Consider the following 18,333-nt stretch of genomic DNA (forward strand, 5'->3'; position numbering starts at 1 on the left):
TCTCAATGAGTAGCGGACCGAGGGAAGGGCTAAACAGTCTGTCTCCTGCTAGAGGAGATGAAGCGAGCTTGCATTTATGTTTAATGTCCGCTTGCCAGTTCTTTAACCATAGCAAGCGTCGCGCTGTGACATGTGAAGTGATGGCTCTGGCTGAAAACTTAACTGCATGAAAGGTTGTATCAGCTGAGAATTCGGCGGCTGCTATCAGCTTTGCAGTGTCTTGGTGTGTTCTAGTATTGGAATTGGGGACATGCTCCCGTAATAGCCAGAGCCATCTGAGGGAAGAATGGGTAAAGAAGGAAGCAGCCGTGGCTGCTCTGATGGCCCATGCATCAGACTGATGGGCCCTGCATAGGGCTAGCTCGGCCCATTTGTCCTCCGGCTTTAATGCCTCCAGTGCCTCACTGGGAATGGAGGATGAGGACGCTAATCCCACAATGGGTTCATCTACCTCAGGAGTATTCAACAATTTTAAGAAATCTGGGGCCAAATTAAAGAATTTCCTGTCGTAACCAGTGGGGGCCGGGTACACTGCTGCAGAAGCCCAATGTTTCTGTACCAGGTCTGCAAACATGTGGGGGACTGGAATCACGTCTGCCTCAACAACAGGTTGGGTGAAAATGAGATCCTCTAGTCCCTCATCTGATGGAGTTGGAGTGGTAGAAGGGGCTGGCTTGTCCAGTTGTGCAGTATTTTTGGCCTGGAACAATAGAGATTTGAAAAGTTGTGGCCGGAACAAGCCTGTAAATACAGGTTGGTCGGGAGTGAGGCCCTCATCCACAGACATCCCACTTTCTAAGGGGTCTGTTTCCGACATGGCCGGGTCAGTATCATGCATTGATTCTGATTCATTCTGGTCCATGTGTTCAATGTGTTCCACCTCTTCTGCCTCCTCCTCCTGCTCCTCCTCCTGCGGCTCCTGTAGGAGCATACCCCCTTGACACTGTACCTGGGTATAGTGTAGCTCTGACCTGGCCAATGACCGAACTGATTGAGAATCATACTCAGCAGGTGCGGGATGATCCCTGGTCAGAACCGCATGTTGCAGGCCTGCTGCAATTCCCTGACGGATAGCCATCTCCATCCAGGTCTTCATTTGCTCTGGCACATCCTCTGGAAGAGATTGTTCCTGTCGAAGACCAGCAGCCGTTGGTGTGAATGTCGCTTCGGGTATTCTTTGCATGGTTGGTGATTGAGCTGACTGGACCTGTTGACTCAGGGGAGCCATGCTGCACTTGGATGAGAGGGAGAGATCTAGGGGGGAGGAGGGAGGAAAGAAGAGGACGGCTTTGGACTGTGTGATGAAAAGGCTTGAGAGGTCCTGTGTGCCTCCTGTGTGCACTTATCTATTTGTTTTTCCAGAGCCTTGTGGCGCTTATTGGCATCCTTTTCTGATGCCTTAGAAGTCCCTTTCTTTTTGCTTAGGATTGTGTTGAGATTTTGACTTTTCGGATTTCAAAGTTGAGGAGTGTGAACCACTACACCCTGCCATTGTGATTATGGAAGGACCAGTACGCTCGTTATTTAATGCTGTATTGTGTAGGCGGTTGGCGGGCCCAGGGACCTGGTCAAGAATGGACAGGATGCCCTGAAATCAAATCCCCCGTATATTTTTTTTAAAAATATGGATATCTGCTTCAAAACTGAGTCATATCTCAACAATTCATTTATTATTGTTATGAAGTTGTCAGTATTATTATATTGGTGTGATTAATATTATCAGAGCGTATGTGCAAATATATATCAAATTTGGATGTCCCAATCAGCCAAATTGAGAACGCCTAGCAGGCCAAATAATCACTCACAGGCCTTCAACAGTTTCTCTGCACAGGCGGATGCTGGCCTAGGTGCTCGCTGTTGTGCTGCTGGATAGAGAGAACTGTGAGGGTTGAGCCAACAACACAACTAACAAAAACCTCGAATATGTTGAAAATGAGGTTGTAATGATTCCTCGGGGTATTTTGTGGGGAAATTCCTTCAATATGGAATAAGGATTACCTCACACAGTCTATTGAATTAGCACTCAACGCAGCCGCATGGTCCCTTGACAGTAAAAAAACAAAAAAAATGGTCACCGGACGTTATTTGTGGCGCACGCACCAACAGCAATCTCCCGCCAAGAAAAAGAGATAAGTCCCAACAGTCTTCCCTTAGGGCTAAACTGGTGGGGAGGGGTGAAATAACGAGGCAATTACACCTCCACCCCTAAACAGCGTTCTTGGGGGAAAGGAGAAACAGCGATACGACTCAGAAAGGAATGAGAGAAAAAAAGCCTCGCTGTTTAAATAATAAAGCGGCTTGGCGATCATAATGGCAAGGGTAGGGCTAGTGGTTGGGGGGGTGAAATGTGCGCGAAGCCTGCCTGCGCTTAGGAGCGCTTCCTGGTAATGCGATCCACAACGGCCAGATCGCAAGTGCAGCGTCGGTAAGAAAAGAACAATTGACTATCTGTCAAACCTTAAAAGAGAATTCTCCTGTTTCGGCCAAGGATTAATGAGAAGCACTGCCTATCTCTCACAAGGCTGACCCAAAACTGGGGAATGCTGGGGAGGAGTCCCGTGGAGGAGGAGGAGCATTCTGCAAATTAAACCCAGCCTAGATAAGCAGAGACTGAAGCACCTCCCATGACTGGATGCTCTGAGCAGCTCGTGGGAGAAATGGCTTCATGTATCCTTTTTAAGCATGTTTCTGCTAGAACAAATGAAGTACCAGAATAATTGCTCATTGTGAAACACAATAATATTTGAAAAGATGTAGTTTTCTGAAATATTTCATCTGACTTACAAAGACTATTAATTATATTACATATCTTAAACATCTAACCCACACAAGACTGAACATGTCAAGTGTAGCCAATGCTAATAATTTATAGGAAGAGGTAATTAAATTTATTATGTAATAATGTGTTTTATGTGATACGATTCAGTCATAAATCTTTCAGTTATATTTATAAGAAGTTGTTGTGTTAGAGATTTGCTATTTTTTTTTACCTATACCACTACTAGTGTGAGTTGAATCAAGGGTCGCCAACCTTTTGGACCTCAGGGACCACCAAATTCATAATTTTAAAGCCTGTGGACCAGAGACTCTGGGAAAATCCCCCCAAAAGTCTTCAGGAAAATTCCCCACCCCATTTCCCTACCAGTCAATTATTCTTTATTTGGGATCGCAGGATACCATCTTCAGCTCCGTTCTCAGGGGGAGAGAGAGAGAGAGAGAGAGACTTTTGGCTTCATGCAAGGAAAGCAGCAGAAGCAGCAGAAGTCTTTCTTTCTCTCCCTCAAACTCCACCAGAAATGAGTCTTTGCTGGTGCAGGATGTCTTGCAGGGTCCCAAAGACTCATTTCTGGTAGAGTTTGGGAAAGAAAGACTTTTGCTGCTTTCCTTGTGTGCAGCCAAAAGCAGAAGAAAGAAGCGGAAAGAAGCAGCCCGGTGGCCAGGCAAGGAGCATGAGGTGAATGAGGCAAGTCCCTCCCTCCACCCTTTCCACCCTTCCCTCACTACCTTGTGTTGTTCGCAATGCAAGCAAAGCAAGCCTTGTGTTCCCACGGGCCATGTGGGTGCCGGAGTCTTGTGTTCCCATGCAGCCTGGACTAATTGCTTTGGGGGTACTTTGGGTGACATTTCTCTGCGGACCACCAAAATTTTCTCACGGACCACCAGTGGTCCCTGACCCATTGGTTGCAGACCACTGGACTGAATTTAGAGGACTCATTAGCAATAGTAATAGTATTTAGACTTATATACTATCATATAGTGCATTATCTAAGTGGTTTACAGAGTTAGCATATTACCCCCAACAATCTGGGTCCTACTTTTAGCAACCGTGGAAAGAGGAAAGGCTGAGTCCACCTTGAGCACCCTCAGGATTGAACACCAGGCGGTGGGCAGGATTTTCCTCCAATACTGCATATTAATCACTATACCTATTAGGCATTGATTATATTTATTAAACACCATTTTGTATCTTTATCAAGTCGCCTTTCACATATCTTTCTTCAATCTAAGGTTGATATGAAAATACAGTGTAAATTCAAGCAATGTGACTTGAAAAAACTTCATAATCAAGTCAAGTTCAATTTATATGGAACTGAGTTTTTTTTTTAAAAAAGAAAACCTGGAACAATATTATAAGATTTTTAAGGAAGTAGATATAGAAATTAGAATATAATTATATTATCATTTTAAGTGTTTTTTCCACTAGTTTTTGAATTGCCTTAGATTGGGCACAACAATATTGTTCTATTTTTGTTTTAATTGTATTAGACATTTAAAAATACTGATATGAAATAAAATTGTGAAATGGAGCACTTTTAAATCCCTAATTAAGAGAAGATAAAGATTCCAAACTACAAAATAAACTGAGAGTTAGAAAATGCAGGCATGCATTTTATGTGAGAGTTCTCCCTGAAATAATTTACAATATTCCTTTAATTTCTTTGTACAAATTGTTCATATTCTCCCAAATATTACATAATTTAATATTATATTTTTAAACACATACACACATACCAATACTTTCAGGTTTCAGCAACAAACATATTTGTTAAAAAACAGAGATGACTGTACAGGAAAGGTAAAAAGAATTTTTTTTAAAAAAATAATCTAATTCTTTGGAATTGCCTTTTGGCTTCCCATATTAACAGTCTTTATATATAAATGGATTACAAATCTAACCAGATATCACAGGGCTATCTCTACTAAATTATCCCCTGTGGCTAATCTGAATTTATGTCTTTTATTTACCACTTTCTCATTGCTTCCTTTCTGGGTCAGATCCAGAATGTAATGTGTTACATTCACATTAAATTTCCATTTTGTTTGTTTGTTTTTGTTTCTAAGTAGGATGGGTCAGAAATTAAAGAACCAACCCAAAATTAATCTTTTGGTTTCTTTTTTTTTAAACTAAAATTCAAAATGTGTAAATGAATTAAGCTGTTACTGTGTCTCTGCTGGAAATTGAGCAATTACTTCTGATTTGTCATGTATATTTAAGAAAGGACAGAGTAGGGGGAATAGTAAAGGAAGAAGAAAAGGTGGAAAAAGTTTCTTAAAATCTTCATGAATCAGCCAAGCTTGAAATAAATCTCATAATTCATTGTTGATCCACTCAGAGATGGGACTTACATGAAGCAAATTGTGAGTAGCAAAGGCACCAGACAGAAAAGATTTTAGAGTGGCTGAAGCGTTTTCCTTTCTCTTACAGCATATTCTCATTTTTGTTTAAACCTTTACAATGTGACAATATCTATAATCAACAAATTCTCTTTTGGATTAGTTTTTTTAACCTTGGTTCTCTAATACATGGCCAAGAAACTCTTAATATTCCATAGTTGTTTAACTTTCCATCTGTCTCCCTATTAAGTTAAGGTTTTTATATCATGTAACTCTCCCAACATTTATAAGAATGTCAACATTCTTATAAAATCTTTCTGCTTGACTGTTTGTGGTTAGTTAAGGCTAACCGGAATTGGAAGCTCAAATTTTATCATTCTTATTTTCCACAAGACATGATCAGGAAGGGAACAAGGCAGTGGGAGCCAAGGGAGTTGAAACTATCTAAATCAAACAGAAGTCTGTGCTCTTGGAACACTATCCTGAGATGAAACAAAGTTGCAAATTTAGTTTAGCTTCAATGCTCTAATTAGAGAGTCTCTGGCAAAAGCAGATTTATTGACCTATGTTGCACAAATAAAATTTATGTGTTGCTATTATGGCTGTTGTTGTTGATGAAGATGGTTCAGTATCACTGTGCAAGGAGGTATAAGAAAATAGCCACAGTCATTGTTACCATATTATTATTGTGGTTAAGATGCTGAACTTGTCAGTTGGAAATCTAAATCCTAAAGGGGAAAACAACTGAACAATCTTGGGAAACTCTGAAAAGTACAATAATAGAAGCCCAGACCAACACAATACCTCTGAGAAAGAAAAACAAGAAATCCAAGAAGAAACCAGCATGACTGCACAAAGAGCTCTCTGGCAAATTGAAAGAAAAAAAGGACAAGTACAAAAAATGGAAAGAGGAACATACAACTAAGGAAGAATATCAGTAGATAGCCAGAATCTACAAAGACAAAGTCAGGATAGCAAAGGCTCAGAACGAACAAAGACTTGCAACAAAAGTGAAAGATAATAAAAAAAAATTCTTCCAACATATAAATAACAAGAAAAAAATCAAGGAAACAGTCGGTCCACTAAAGAGAGAAGATGGCAAGGAAGTAACAGGCAACAGAGAGAAAGCAGAACTGCTTAACTCATTCTTTGCATCGGTCTTCATGCAAAAAGAAACTATAGCTCAACCCATCAAAAATGTAACTGTAAAAGACAGACCAGAAATGAAAGTTAAAATAAGCAAAAAAAAAAAAATAAGACAACACCTGTCTGATCTTGATGAACACTAATCACCGGGGCCTGATGATTCCAGAGTTTTAAAGGAGCTGGCAGGAGAACCACTGCACCATGTCTTTCAAAAATCCTGGAGCACCAGGGAACTACCAGAGGACTGGAAAAGAGCTGATGTGGTTTCCATCTTCAAAAAAGGAAGAAAAAAATTCCAGGAAACTATAGACCAATCAGCCTAACATCAATACCCAGGAAGATACTGGAAAAGATAATTTAAAAAAAGATCTGCCAACATCTAGAAACAAGTAAAATAATAACTAGCAATCAGCATGGATTTATTAAAAACAGACCATGCCAAACCAATCTTATTTCATTCTTCAACATAGTGACTAAATTAGTAGACTAGCAAAATAAGGTGGACATAATATATTTAGATTTCAGCAAGGCATTTGACAAAATAGACCACAACCTACTTCTTGGTAAACTAGAAAAATGTGGAATAGATGGCACCACCACCAGATGGACTCACAACTGGTTGACAAACTGTACTCAACAAGTAGTCCTTAATGGGTCTAAGGCTACATGGAGGGAAGTAAGCAGTGGGGTGCCACAAGGTTCTGTCTTAGGCCCAGTACTCTTCAATATCTTCAATATCTTCATTAATGGCTTAGATGAAGGAATAGAAGGGGGACTTACCAAATTTGCAGATGATATTAAGCTGGAAGGAATAGCTAACGTCCAAGAAGATAGGCTCAAGATCTAGATAGATCTTGACAGTCTAGAACTGAGCCATATCTAACAAAATGAAATTCAATGTAGAAAAAGTAAAGTCCTACACTTAGGCAAGAAAAACCAAAAGTACACATATAGACTGGATGAAACCAAGCTCAATAGCAGTAACTGTGAGAGGGATCTTGGAGTCTTAGTGGACAACCAGCTAAATATGAGCCAGCAGTGTGCAGCCACCGCCAAAAAAGTGAATGCAATCCTAAGTTGCATTAAGAGAGGGATACAATCAAGATCAAGTGAGGTACTAATACCATTCTATAAAGCCTTAGTAAGACCATACCTAGACTTCTGCATCCTGCTTTGGTCACCACACTATAAAAAAGATGTTGAGACTCTAGAAAAAGTACACAGAAGAGCAACCAGGATGATTAGGGAATTGGAGACTAAAACATATGAAGAATGGTTACAGGAACTGGGCATGGTTAGTCTAGTGAAGAGAAGGACCAGGGGAGACATGATAGCAGTCTTCCAATATTTGAGGGATTTCTACAGAGAAGAGGGGGGATCAAGCAATTTTCCAAAGCACCTGTAGGCCAGAGAAGAAATAATGGATGGAAACTGAACAAGGAGAGATTTAACCTGGAAATAAGGAGAAGCTTTCTGATTGTGAGAACAATCAACCAATGGAACAGCTTGCCCTTGGAAGTTGTGGGAGCGCCATCACTTGAGACTTTCAATAAGAGATTGGACTGCCATTTGTCAAAAAATGGTTTAGTGTCTTCTGCTTGGGCTGGGGGGTTGGACTAGATGACCTATAAGGTCCTTTCCAACTCTAATTAACTGTTATTCGTTAAATCTGTCAGCCTAGGTTTGAGATCCAAGTGCTGTGAAATGGGGTGAGCTCTTTTACTCTCCTCCTACTGCCAACCTAGCAGTTCAAAAGCATGCAAATGTCAATGGATAAATAAGTATCACTTTGGCAGAAATGTTTTCTGTATATCTCAGACAAGGCTGGCTCCTCTGGCTGAAAATGATTACCTCCTCCTTGAATCAGTCACAACTGGAAAGGGAAACTTTGAACCTTTATGGAAGTGCTTTTTATATTTCACTAAGCAAAATTAATAAGATTGTAAATATTTGTTTCATTTATGTTCAAAGTGTGATAAGGAAAACAAAAAATATCTAATAATATTAGAAAGTAAAAAGAAATCATTGGTAGCTCTACGGTGAAGTCAACTTCGTTACTACACTCAGATTGTAATAAGAGAGAAAAAGAAGCAATACTCCATCAAATATAGTGGGATTTTCTTCCATTAACAGTAGTCATTGTTAACACAGAAAATTTGGCCACAGTTTCAGTGAGAATGCAACCCAATGGTTTGCAAAGAAGTTGCAGAATTAAATTTGCAATATTAAGCTAAATTTTTAAACTAGATTGTAAGACAAATGCTATTTATTTAATTCAGGGGTGTCAAACTTGATGTCATTGAGGATTGCATCAAGGTTGTGTCTGACTTCTGGGGGCCAGGGTGGGTGTGGCCAGTTTGACATCACTTGAGTTCTGCCAACAAAAACGGGCTCCTGAGTTCTGTTTTCGGCTGTCACTACCTCCTGTAACCCTCTGGCAGCAAAAATGGAGCTCCGGAGGGCCGCATATGGCTTTCTTAAGCTCCATTTTCAATGGCAGAAGGGCCATGGGCCAGTCCTTCGCTGTTTCCAGGGTGGCCACATGGGCCAGATCTAAAAACCTCACGGGCCAGATCCAGCCTTCGGGCTTTGAGTTTGACACCTCTGGTTTAATGGTTTAATGGATGTTTATTTAATAGCTTGGTATTTAGTTCGTATTTTCTGTTGTTTCATTTTTTCCATTAGTATGCACTGTCATTTTTATGTCAATGGAAATATTTATTTATTTAATTAGGAATGATAGTTAACAAACCTGGCAGCTGTATTTATTTGGTGTATAAACTTTAATAATGCATAAACATTAAGGTTATACAAATAAGACAGACGTCATGCTTTTCTTGCAATCAAATTCTTCTAACTTGGTAGCAATTTCCTAGAAATAAAACAAGTTGCATATTTTGAGATGCAATTATTGCTTAGAAATTCAGAACTTTTAATTATTCTCAAAAGACCAAATGGAAATGCAAAATATGGTTCAATCGAAAATGAAATGCCTTCAAATTTCCAATGAAAACATGCAAATCTATTGGTATATGCAAATTTAGCAAATTTGCATGATTAATTGTAATCATAATAGAATAGGTGTTGCAAAGCACATGCAGGGCAAATCAGGCATAAAAATGAAAACTCACCTTTAGCTTTGCTTTTTGTAGTAGCCACTGGGACCAAGGAAAAGATTGCAAGAGGAGAAGAGAACAGACAGAGGTTAGTCAGAAGTTCCAATGAAAGTATAGAGAAAGTTTCACTAATGGTATAGAATTAGTAAAAGCTAGATTCAAGTATCTGTCTTATGTCACAATGCATATTTTTTCCACCTTATAATTTACCAAAATAAATGATGTCTATATTATGTATTCTACACTGATGCCAATGTTACTTGAAATAGGTAACTGGCAGCAGTTATTGCAATTAGGTATGCAACAAACTGCCATACAGTTTGTAATTTAAATTATTTACCTTTTTTAAAAATCAAGATTTCAGTTTATCTGTATCTATAGATATATATGTATTTATTTGCCATCCATATCATTTGGATTAATACATAATCAGGTGGATTACGCATTGAAAGCATTAAAATTATAAAATATTTTATAATAAGGTTTTGATCTTATATAGCAGAACATTTGGATATTTATATTATTCCTTCTATATATATTTGTAACACCTCTTAAATATTAGGTTTATATATATATATATATTTATTTATTGGTAGGTAAGAAAAAGTGTCATGAAGATGATGATAATAATGCTGAAGCGATTATTTATTGCTGCATGTTAATTGGATGATTAAAAAAAATCCTGAAATCAGCTCACAAAATACAATTGTGGACCTTACTAGGTTGAGAGGAAAAGAGGTTCCCATTACATTATTCTGAATTTCTAAAAAAAAGAAAAAAAGGCAAAATATAATATGGAAACTAAATTAATAAAAGGAAAAAAAATATCCACCATATCTATCTAATTCACTTTACCAGTTTTTTAAAAAATGAAAGTGCTAGAAAAAATTTCTATGAATAGTTAGAATATGGAGGAAAAGCCTTTATGAATTTTGGGGCAAAGTATAATAATACTAAAACAGGAGGGGACTGTGAGTTCTAATCTTGCCTTGGGCACAAAGCCAAATGGGAAAAAAGGGGAGAAAAATGAATTAGATTATTATTCAAACTGAACTGTTCTTGGATCACTAATACCACTTTTAATACAATGTGGAACTCTGCTTTTTTAGCTGTGCACAAATTTTCCAAGATTTTGTCATGATCAGTCAATGCCAAGTATCATTTAGGTCTATATGTAGTTTATATTATTTGTGCCAGCATGAATCACTTTACACATCTGTACAATAAACTATATCTTTTTGAAGTCTTTTCACCCAGTTTGGACAGATCTTTTTAGAGTGTTTCACAAACTCTTTATTTTTGTTTTTTTTTATAACTGAACAGTAAACATTGTATCATTTTTATCAATGTTAAACATGGTGACTCCAAGTAATTTATTCACTCATAGGTACAGTAAGTAGATTTTAAAACAGAAGCATTTATTCCAACACCCAGAAGGCATTCTGCATATCTCACTTAAACAGAAAACTGTTTATTTATTGCTCTGTCCTGTTCTTTCAACCTGATACCATTTTATGACAGCACCATTTTTTTATTCCATGGAAGGTAACTTTGTTTAGGAAGGTTTTCAAAGGTTTTTTGAAAGTCTAAGTATCAGAATACCCTTCTCTATTGTTCTGCATATAATGTATCCATTTCCCAATTTCCTTCCTTTTATTATGATTATCAACTTTTATTTATTAAACATGAAACTCAGTCAACTGAACAGTTAAATGTTATCACAAATATCACTGACTGGGTCTGATGGTTGATATAGGTTTCTGTCTGCATCCTAGGTATCAACAAAATATCTTCTTAAAATATATGTTATTCCAAGTAGCACAGTCTTTTGCAGCTCTGCTGGCACTACAGCAGGAAGCTGCAAATTATTATTATTGATTATTTTAGCAGCAGATTTTTCATGGGGTTTCTTGCCAAATATTTCATCTAAAACCTTGTTATATGGGAGGGTCAGCATTCAAAATGTGACATTTCTTCATCATGTATCCATAGAAACAATATCCTTGTAGGCCATGCCATTCTGAAATATACTGCTAAGAGGAGTATATGGATGAAAACAGCCTTCTTTTCATGCATAGACTTCAAAACTTGTATGTTTTTGTTCAGATGCAGACTAGACAAAAAATATCTGACTCTGTACAGAACAACATACACATTCCAAATATCTTCCTTTGTTAACCAGTGTGCTTGTTATCAATTTGACAATTACATGCTGTAGCCTAAAATGATAATTCATTATTCTTATAGATATTATAATATATTACAATATAAAATATATTAATTTGTGCAATTTACATTTAGCATATTGTAGATTGTTTTATGCTTCTTGTCTTTAACACTCTGCATAGTAGCTAAATTTATATGTCATGTTTTGAATGCTTATGGCTAAGATAAAAGAAAATTCACTGAAAAAGTTAGAAATCTTCATGGGAAATTTTGTCTACTTATCTTTGCCAAATCACTTTTAAAAGATGAAATCAATAATAAGCTTAGAAAATCATTTTTCAAACAATTCAAAATCAAAACTCAACTAATTGAAACTAGTCATATGAGCAGTAGATCACTTTTATAATGTCCAGACATTAGAAGTGTACACAAAGTAGAAAACCAACTCTGAAATTCTGGCAAAGTTTTGGATCAACTATGATTCAGCAGAAACAAAGCATCTAATGATTTGTGCATTTGTAGCTTAATTGAAAGCAAAATTGGAAATTGAAAATAATTTTAGGTATCTTGGGAAATGGTAAGATTTAAAAACTTACTGTGTTGCCAAACCTTGAGGACCAATTATATATTCTAATTCTTTACTGACAGAAAACTCATTTCCTTCAAATTAGAGCTACAATTTGCCCTTGGGCCATACTGTAGGTTTCATAACTGTAAGCTGTGTGAGAAGAGATGGCTTGGCCCTTTGTATTTTTCATCTTTCATAAAAGATGCAACCAGTATAAGTGGGCATCCTCTCAGAAAACATTTCATGAATTCCCTGGGAAACACAAAACATACTTTCTTGCCTAGTTATGATCACTTGTGTGGTACTGTAAGTACTCAAGAACAAAAAAGTAATAATGTGTTGAATGCTGAAAAAAAACCTCTTTTATAATACTTGACATGCTAAACCGATAGAAGAACTGCAACAAAGGGGTCAATCCAACAAGCTCAAACCTGTCTTTGAAGCAAACTGTATTATGGATCAACAATAAAGAAAAACATGATAAAAATCTTGCCTAATATTAAGCAGACAGTCAAGCCAGAAGTTTTTTTATTATTATTCTTAAATGCGTTCTACAAAGAAAAGCACACATTTATGCAATGCACAGAGTACAAGGTTGAACCAATAATTCAAAATCCAAAATAGCTAAACAACACAAAAAAGCAATTTGCACAGATTTCTGGAGGAAATAAGAATATTGTGAACTGAGTAAATATTGTGGCTTGCTGAATTTTGTGTACATGTGCACTCTTGTGCACACTTTATACACAACAAATCACACAAGTATCTATAGATTTTTTAACATTTATTTAAAAAATCAACTTTTAAAGCTACAGACAAATAAAACCATTTTGGAATTACCACATGTAATGTATTCTGTTGTGTACCACAGCTATGTATTCAGAACAAAACAATCCCCTTTCCTTCTGTGGTCTGTGCAAAACATATTTACTTCTGGTTCAGGAATTGACTATTCAACATTTGCTGTTCCCAGAACGTAATGGCTTGAGCATTAAATGTTTTACTGATTTTGCACTGGTAAAATGCTACCGTATTATTTTTCAAGAACCAATCTGTGCATTAATTATTTTACCTGCTTTCTATCAGAAAATATAGGAGAACCAAATATAATTGCATTACTACAGAAGAAATTTATAAATTAATAAATAAGAAGAAGAGGATAAATTTATTTGTATTATCTAACTCAGCAAAATAACATAATTCCACCTGTGTAATCACAAGCTGTTAAACCTCCTTTACAATAGGTACAAACCTTTCTTAGCCATTCACCACGGAGATACAAAAACCAATTTCATTATTGTATAACTTTAAATTGATCACAAAATGTTTTGTATGGTCTCATATTTCCATATTTTCACAGTGACCAGTGTTTAACACATACTTACTACATTACTCATGTCAAGTTGTTTTTGTACTGTTTTTAAAGTGCGGCTGTTTTCCTTTGAGAAAACGTTTCCCAGATATTCTTTATTCCATTTACCAGCTAATTAAAACTGGAATTTTTTTTGTCCAATTACTCTACCATGGTACCATTACAAATTTGTGTATTTTTAAATTCTTATTCAAAAGACTAAACATTTCCATTTGTTTCTAAATAATGGTGCTTTTTTCTTAAATAAGTTGTACATTTTTTTGAAAGAATGGAGGTATAATACACTGACTGTGCAGTAAATTCTGGGAGTCCTCAATGTGTACGATCTCAGTGTAACATAAAGTTCAAAAGAAAAATATTTCATTTATGAGAAGTATTTAAGAAACATGAAATTCATAAAGTATGGTACAACTATTTTTTAAAAAAGTTATTTATATTCCTAAATACAATAGAAGTAGTCACTAGGTAATTTGAACTCTTTACAATGTCTGAAACTTGCTGTATAAATTTTATTTTTCTGCTTTTGTATAACGTTCACAATAGAGAACTGAATCAACTCTCAACATAGCACAACAGCAGCTATTCATTCATTTAAGGGTACAGGGAAACTCTGAAGACTTGCTTAAAATGCAGATGAATGGATTCATGTTGACAGCTCTAACTTGTTTCTTGGCAACTCTGACAGGATGTGGCATTTCCCCAGTCTTCTAATCATGAAAACTACTTGAAGGAAACTAAACCATGCCAAAACAACAAATCCATTACAAAAGAATATACAATGAAAATATTAATAGGCATTATTTAACTTAGTTCAGTTTTGTTTCAGAGACATCATTCTAAAGTACCATTGAAACAGATCGATCTGGTGAATTTGTGTGTATCTGTCTCTGTGTATGCCTGTTTGCAACCATTTGCTGCTATGAACATATGTTCAGTGATATTTAACCAAGTGCATAACTATTATCTTGAGGTAGGACTTTAAATTATACTAATATAATCATAGAATACATGTTGTATTCAACATATATATAAATATGGCATGAAATTATTTATGTGGTTAACAGAACTTAAAGGAAATGAGAACAATGAATGGATTAGGCTTTCCTTATAAAAATATGTGTAATATGACATCTCTCTAACAAAAACCTCAATACCTGGAACAAGTTTCATAAGCAGGTCCTGATTAAACAGCATGTCATATTACAAACATGCAAAAATCACACTTACCTCCTTAAAATATTATCGATATTTTCAAGTAGATTTCTAATAATATACTAAATAATTCATGAAATTTCATATGTATATTCTAAATATCCCATGAGCCTTCTCTTCAGCAAGCATATTGTCAAATTTGCTATATGTGGCATTTGCCTTTTCTCAAACCATTATATTCACATTTAAAGTTATTCAGAAAATGAAGTGTAATTTATTCCAGGCACGATTAAACTAAAAAGAACTATGTATTCTTTTTTAAATTACTCAAATGAAAAAAAAATGAATGAAAACAAAACCAAGTTAAAATTTCATAAAACTCTATGTCAGTGTTCTCAGTACTTATATTAAAACTTTCTATGACTCAAATGAAATAGCCTAGTTAAAATTTAATTAACAAATAAACTAAGTATTTAATTACAATTTAATTAACAAATAAACCAGGTGTTTAATTTAATATGTGGTCCAATATTATTAACCTCTATTTATCCTTCTACAGAGTTTTGTAACCTGGTATCAAACACATGCATTAAGGATACAATCATTTATTCATTTATTTTTATTTACTTTGCTTCATGCTGCTCATTACTGAAATCTTTTGGTGGCTAATAATATTATTAATACGGCCTCACACGAACTCCCCAATTTTATGTAGTTTGGATAGCTGATGTATATAGGAGAAGCTATATTCACATTTAAATGTCTGGAGTTGTTGTGAGAACCAACAACTTGAGTTACACCGAGAAGCCAAGTTGTATTGAATGCAGCTTTTGAACCAGTGGGATCACCCAAATAAATCAGGACTCCCCTATGACTGCATGGGCTCTTGTATTCTATATTAATTGTCGCTCGTAAATGTTTTTCAAGGACAACATTATGTAGAACTTCTAAAAGAGTTAAAATGGAATATGATTACCCTTTGGGTAATTGGAGTAGGGGCTACCAGTCCAATAAAAAAATTGCATTTTGTAACTGCACAAAAACTCTCCTAGCCAAAGCGGTCACCTGTTCTCAAACAGTAAAACTCCCAAATTGTGAACCACCTTTGAATGGGAGAGTGCAAGCCATTACAAAATCATGTACAGAATTTCCTGGGATCATTGAAATTTCTCACCCCAAATCACTCTAAATTTCTTTGAAAAATTCAACTGGATCCAATAGGTCAGAAAATATTGTACAGATACAATGAATAATGTATTAATTACACAAAGTACTTATAAGAAAGAAATGACGTGGTTTGGGAATTGGCTTCATAGTCCCTAGATCTGAACTTTATTGAATATTCGTGGGGACATTACAAATATGCAGTGCAAGCAATGGGCTAAGTATATTTCTGAGTTAAAAGATTTTTGCAAGGAAGAGTAGGAAATTAAAAAATTAGAAAATTAAATTAAGAATAGAGAAACTCTTAGTTGGCTATATGAAACATTTGGAAACTATTATTTCTGCCAAATGAAGTGCTGTCTGAAATGGTATCCAAAATTTTGCACCTGAAATATTCATTGTTTTGTTCCTTTGAATCTCTGAAAACTGGCACCTCAATAGTAAGGATGTATTCAATATAAAGAAAGACATTGTGTTTAAGTTTGTACAATATATAATCTGTGTCAGCTTTTGTTCATTTACACTTGCATATAACTACACTTGACTACCCTATCTCAACCCATAATACTTTAGAATAAAAGTTGCTCTTTATAACAATGCCAAAATAAATGTAGAAGTAATAATAATGGTAATAGCCAAAGAATGCATAAAATATTAAGTTGTATATAATCCAAAGTAGTATTTTAAAAATGGATTTTAAATAGTTTAAAAACCTCATCTCACATATTATATAATTTCTTATTGTCATTTTCATACATCTGTTTCTGCTATAAAATGGTTGCTATGAAACATGTTTCTACTACTATCTAATTAATGGTTAGTACAGTAAAAGATGACAAAGTATAGATTAAACAATAATAGCATGTAGATAATGACAGCATTATCTTTTATTTTGCAAATCAAATACAAATCAAGCACACTTTAAAGACAATGGATTATCAGTGTAGCAAAATAAATCAACACTGTAATCTCTTAACAGAGTGTAAGAATATGTGGTTCTCCAGAAGAAGGTGAGAAGGTGCTCAACTAAACTTTCCAAGAACTTAAATCAGCATGGATAAATTCAGTAGTTCAAAAACTTCTGGAGGACCAGAGGTACTAATCTCTTCTTTCTCTCTAACAGTAGTCTACAAATAAATGTGGATAGTCTACAATAAAAGTTTGATAAAGTTAGGCAGCTTGGAGAGGTGCAAAGAAAAAAAGATGCATCATCAGAATGAAACCTATATTGTTCTACTTTAATTAATTTGTGAACTTTTGTACCTCATGTTAAACTAACAAGGATAATTTATTATTACAGGATAACTTTCTTTTTGTTATAATACACTGTTATGCAAATACTGAATGCAAACAAATAATGGAGGTGAAATTTGTTTTTGTGCCAGAGAAATTAAAACAAATTGAAAGCAAATGTGTGTACTGTATAAGAATGCAATGGGGGATAACCTGTGGAATAGAAATATTACACATGGTTGAGAATGTGAATATTAATGAAATAAATCACTGGATAAGCGATGTGTAACATATATAGCAGGAGACATTGATTAAGGCAGATGTAGAAAAGTGATTATCAACTTTAGACCCCTGGAGCAACGTAAATGAAATCACATCATTGTGTTCTGGGAAATGAAAGACACAACTTGGATATAGATAAAGAGACTTTAATTATCTAAAAGAACACTGGGACTTACCTATGATAATTCAGATGTGGAAATATTAAAGAAGACAGTGAAAGGTAATTCAGAATTTTTTTTTTCAAAACATCAACAGAAGTGTTTAATAGCAGTCACAATGTATCAAAAATGAGTGAAGCCCTGAGACAGATCATTGAACAAATCTAAACATATTTTAGATTAAATATAACAAATAACTTATAATATAATGTACTTTAAAGAAAACATATTTTAACTGCAGCAAAGATGTCTTTACAAAGTATTGATTGGCCATCACAAGCTTTTGAAAATCTATATATTTCTGTTGAAAATGGACTTGGTACAAAACAAAAACCAAAAAAGAAAAAGTCTGAAACATTCCAAGATCTTATAAATAGTCAAATCTCTTTAGAAAGATTTCAGATGACCAAACTCATGCATTTACTGTATGTATGCATCTTCATAGTTCACATAATTATTTGTGGAGAAATTCTTTAATTTTCATAGTAGACACTTGTAGTTAAACCAAAATTCAAAAAAGACAATTAAAACTCATAAGAATGAAACAAAAAGACCTGAACATATCACTTCCAACAGCCAACATTCTGATAAGCAAAGAATAACACCAAACAAACAACTATGTAAAAAAGAAACGATCTAATCAAGGGACCACCAAGAAGGAAATCATAACCTGACCACAAGTGGGGTGGGCAAGCTACTATATATGAAAAGGTAGCAAACCCCACACTCACTCACATTAGTTCATTAGTTGGCTAATGAAACATCTGCAAGTAAATAACCAAGTTTAGAAAGTCCCAAGAATTCTACAGTTCAGCTCTGAACTAATGATGTTCTCTTTTATTGGAACTTTGGAAGGATGAG

At 35.3% G+C, this 18,333-nt stretch overlaps 1 protein-coding gene across 5 annotated transcripts in view; it reads right to left on the reverse strand.

Annotated features, from left to right (window-relative positions):
- CADM2 (cell adhesion molecule 2) overlaps positions 1-18,333 on the reverse strand; it is a 393,141-nt gene that overhangs the window by 193,937 nt on the left and 180,871 nt on the right. For 4 of the 5 annotated variants that reach the window (XR_015744336.1, XM_026700674.2, XM_087937495.1 and 1 more), the window contains one exon: positions 9,393-9,419. The exons of the other annotated variant lie outside the window; for it this stretch is intronic. Coding sequence is in view for 3 of the 4 variants with exons in the window: in XM_026700674.2 (XP_026556459.1) it covers positions 9,393-9,419 (27 nt within the window). In the remaining variant the exon portion in view is untranslated. The remainder of the gene's footprint in view (positions 1-9,392; positions 9,420-18,333) is intronic. 5 annotated transcript variants of the gene reach the window in all.

The sequence above is a fragment of the Pseudonaja textilis genome, chromosome 7, assembly GCF_049901715.1.
Source record: "Pseudonaja textilis isolate UNSWEBS1 chromosome 7, rPseTex1.2, whole genome shotgun sequence".
NCBI classification, from domain to species: Eukaryota; Metazoa; Chordata; class Lepidosauria; order Squamata; family Elapidae; genus Pseudonaja; species Pseudonaja textilis.